Here is a 2,963-nt window from a genome sequence, read left to right on the forward strand (position 1 = left end):
TCTTTCTTCAAGACAAAAATGGATGATTCTAAAGCAAAGCAACATTTAGGTGCCAACCGGGGTGTTTGCTGTGGTTGTGGATTGTTGGGGAGTGCTTCAGAAAACTTATTTCCACCCCTAACTTTTTTCTGCCTTAAAACCCTTGAGGATGAGGAAGGGTATAAATACATAAAACTTTTGTTATAAAGTTTTTTACAAGCTTTCTCTAATAGAAATAATGTGATTTCTAAATTTATATATTCATTTCATATTATTTTACTCATGACTCCAAGTGAACACTATACTTCTCATATTTTTTTTAAAATAGCCCTATGGTGGCTGTCAAAGGCAGATGAGAGAAATCCATATTTAAACCATAAGAAAGAATGAGAGCTAAAAAAAAAATATGGAAAATGAAGCATGTTGCTTTGCATTTGGCTTTTTTCATAATTTTCCTCCTGGAGTGCATGTGTGGGAAGAGTTGGTTCTGGCCGTCGGGTCGATTTAGAAATCTTTAGGGGATAGTTTTGAAAGAGAGTTTTGACTGTAATTGTATTCCTGATTCATGATAAATGAATTCATCAAAACAATACAAACCCCAATATGAGTCTACATCCAAATATCAATTCTAATTGGTAGAGTGATTCAGAAACAGATGTAATTCTTTCGTTTTAATTGTCGCTCTCTTGACAAAGATCAGGCGGCCCCCTCTGCCCTCTCCCTGCGAACTGCTCTTCCCCCCGCCCTCGCCATCTTATGTGGGGACAGCACACAGCTTCCTGTCACATCGTAATGCCAGAGCCCATCTTCTCAGTGATGTAGAGACGCCTGGGCCCTTCTTCAAGAGAAAAGCAGACAAACAAGCAAAACACAAAGGCCCCAGGAGGTCACATGATTTAGTCAGATCCTCATAACTAGCACCTGGCACAGAGCCCCCATGTAACCCGCCTCCCGTAGTAGCATTTTCCCTGATTGTGTGTGTGTGCATGTGTGCACATGTGTGCACGTGCATGTGCGTGTGTGTGTAAACTTTGGCGTAATGTAGAAGTTCCTAAATCTGAAAAGATCTCGATGAGATCTATACTTACACTTTTTCCATTAACATATAGGTTTTTTATCCTAATCAAATCGACCTATATTAGACACATTCAGGAAAATGAAAAATTATAGGTGAATAGTATAATGGGGAGAGACATAATGTTCATCCGGGGCAGACCTCTCCTTAGGGGGAGCGTTTCTAACCCCCTGGGTCTAGCGATTGTCGACTGAGTGCATGACAGCCACACACGAGCAAACATTTGTCTCATTTTCATATGCCATCTGTCAGGGCTTTCAAACTGTGGCCCCTGAGAGTCTGTATCCCTCTGTCCTCCCCAGATGACACTAGGCCAAAGGCATTTTGGGGAGCTGTCCTCCTTGCCCTGCTTTCTACCCCCAGCAAAGTGTCCTGCCCCCAGAAGTTGCCACAATCTGCTCAAGGTAGAAACCAGCCTCTGGTTCTTGCCCCAGTCCAAGGCTGCACCTGTTACCCAACACTCTACACATGCCTGTTTCTCCAGCCCCCTCGCCACATACAGGGCCCGCCTCCTACCCCCCGGCATGTGCATGAGAGGCCTCGGACCTAAGTAAGCGTGCACAGCATGTAAGCTATCTTCACTAAGACAAGACAGAGCAGGACAAACCAACAGGTAGCCTTGTTGCTTTCTAAACTATACAGTGGTGGCTTTCACTATAGCCAGCCATGCGACTGGCTAGGAATTCCTCTGGACCTCCACCTCCCACCTCATTCTCTTAGTAAGCTGTCACACACGATGCAGCCGGTCCCAAACATTCCCCAAACAGCCGCGTGCCTTAGGGACAAACCATTCCTCAGGCATTTCTCTCCTATTCTGGCTCTGCCAGAGGTGGCTTGTTTCAAAATCCAGGACACCTGCGGGGGCATTAACACGTCACTGTAAGTGTCCTCAAATTGCCATGTACAATCTGCCAAAGATGGGAGAGCATAACGTTCCATCTTTGAATATAATTAGCTGATCCCACTCCAGAAAATGAAGCATTTTTAGCTAACGCCAAATTTCTGACACATTAGCGTGTCACCTCAAAAAAAATGCTGAGAGAGTTCGCTCCAGGTGACAGGGGAGTTGGCAGAGCCACCTCATCTCAACTCAGATATTAGAGAAGTTAGGTACTTAAAAATACATGTGTGTTGATTTAGAGTTGGTTTTAAAAACAAAAACAAAAATCTCGACTTGCAGAAGCTTCTCTTTTTTTTGGAGGTGATGCTATATATGCTGTGTTGGTTGTAGTGTTGGAACCATAAGCATATGCATGTGGCCAAACTCATTAAAATGTTCACATTAAATATGTGCAGTTTTTTTATTTATTTTTAATTATAATCGACATACAATATTATATTAGTTTTAGGTGTGCAGCATAGCGATGGGACATTTGTAGACCTTACAAAGCGATCAGCACAATGCGTCTAGTGACCATCGGTCGCCATACGTGCTTATTCTAAACGAGCAGTTGGAAATGTGTCTACAGAGTGAGCGCTGTGTAGTCTGAGCTTCCTGGGTGGAGGTGCGAGGGACGTGCATCGTTAGCTAATGCTGGAGGGCTTCCTGGGGGTGGCAGCCATGGGGCTGGCGTTGGATCTGTAACACTAACTTGCAGTGAGTTTGCTATTTTTCAGGCCAGCATTCCACCCAGTGTTTCATGGCAGTTTGGTGTGAATGATCTTTTCCTAATGGAAAGGCCGTGTTGGTCCCTTTGCGGGATTTCGGGGTGTGACACACAGAGGCACATGGCCAGTGCCGGACATCAAGGACGGCACGGGGGAAGGCATGTGCCCACAGCCGCGGTAACTGGACGGTGTTCTCTTGTCCTCTAGAGCTGGGCGAGATTAAAAACGTCACCACCACGCAGCCTTCCTTGGAGCTGGGCGGGCTGGAAAAGTACACGAACTACAGCATCCAGGTGTTGGC

At 45.1% G+C, this 2,963-nt stretch overlaps 1 protein-coding gene across 1 annotated transcript in view; it reads left to right on the forward strand.

The window, feature by feature from the left end:
- The window catches only part of DSCAM (DS cell adhesion molecule), a gene marked incomplete at its 5' end in the record, with an annotated part of 274,168 nt that overhangs the window by 167,986 nt on the left and 103,219 nt on the right, over positions 1–2,963 (forward strand). Inside the window, one exon of the mRNA XM_011375311.1 lies at positions 2,870–2,955. Within this exon, the coding sequence (XP_011373613.1) occupies positions 2,870–2,955 (86 nt within the window). The remainder of the gene's footprint in view (positions 1–2,869; positions 2,956–2,963) is intronic.

The sequence above is a fragment of the Pteropus vampyrus genome, unplaced genomic scaffold (assembly GCF_000151845.1).
Source record: "Pteropus vampyrus isolate Shadow unplaced genomic scaffold, Pvam_2.0 Scaffold270, whole genome shotgun sequence".
Lineage (NCBI taxonomy): Eukaryota > Metazoa > Chordata > Mammalia > Chiroptera > Pteropodidae > Pteropus > Pteropus vampyrus.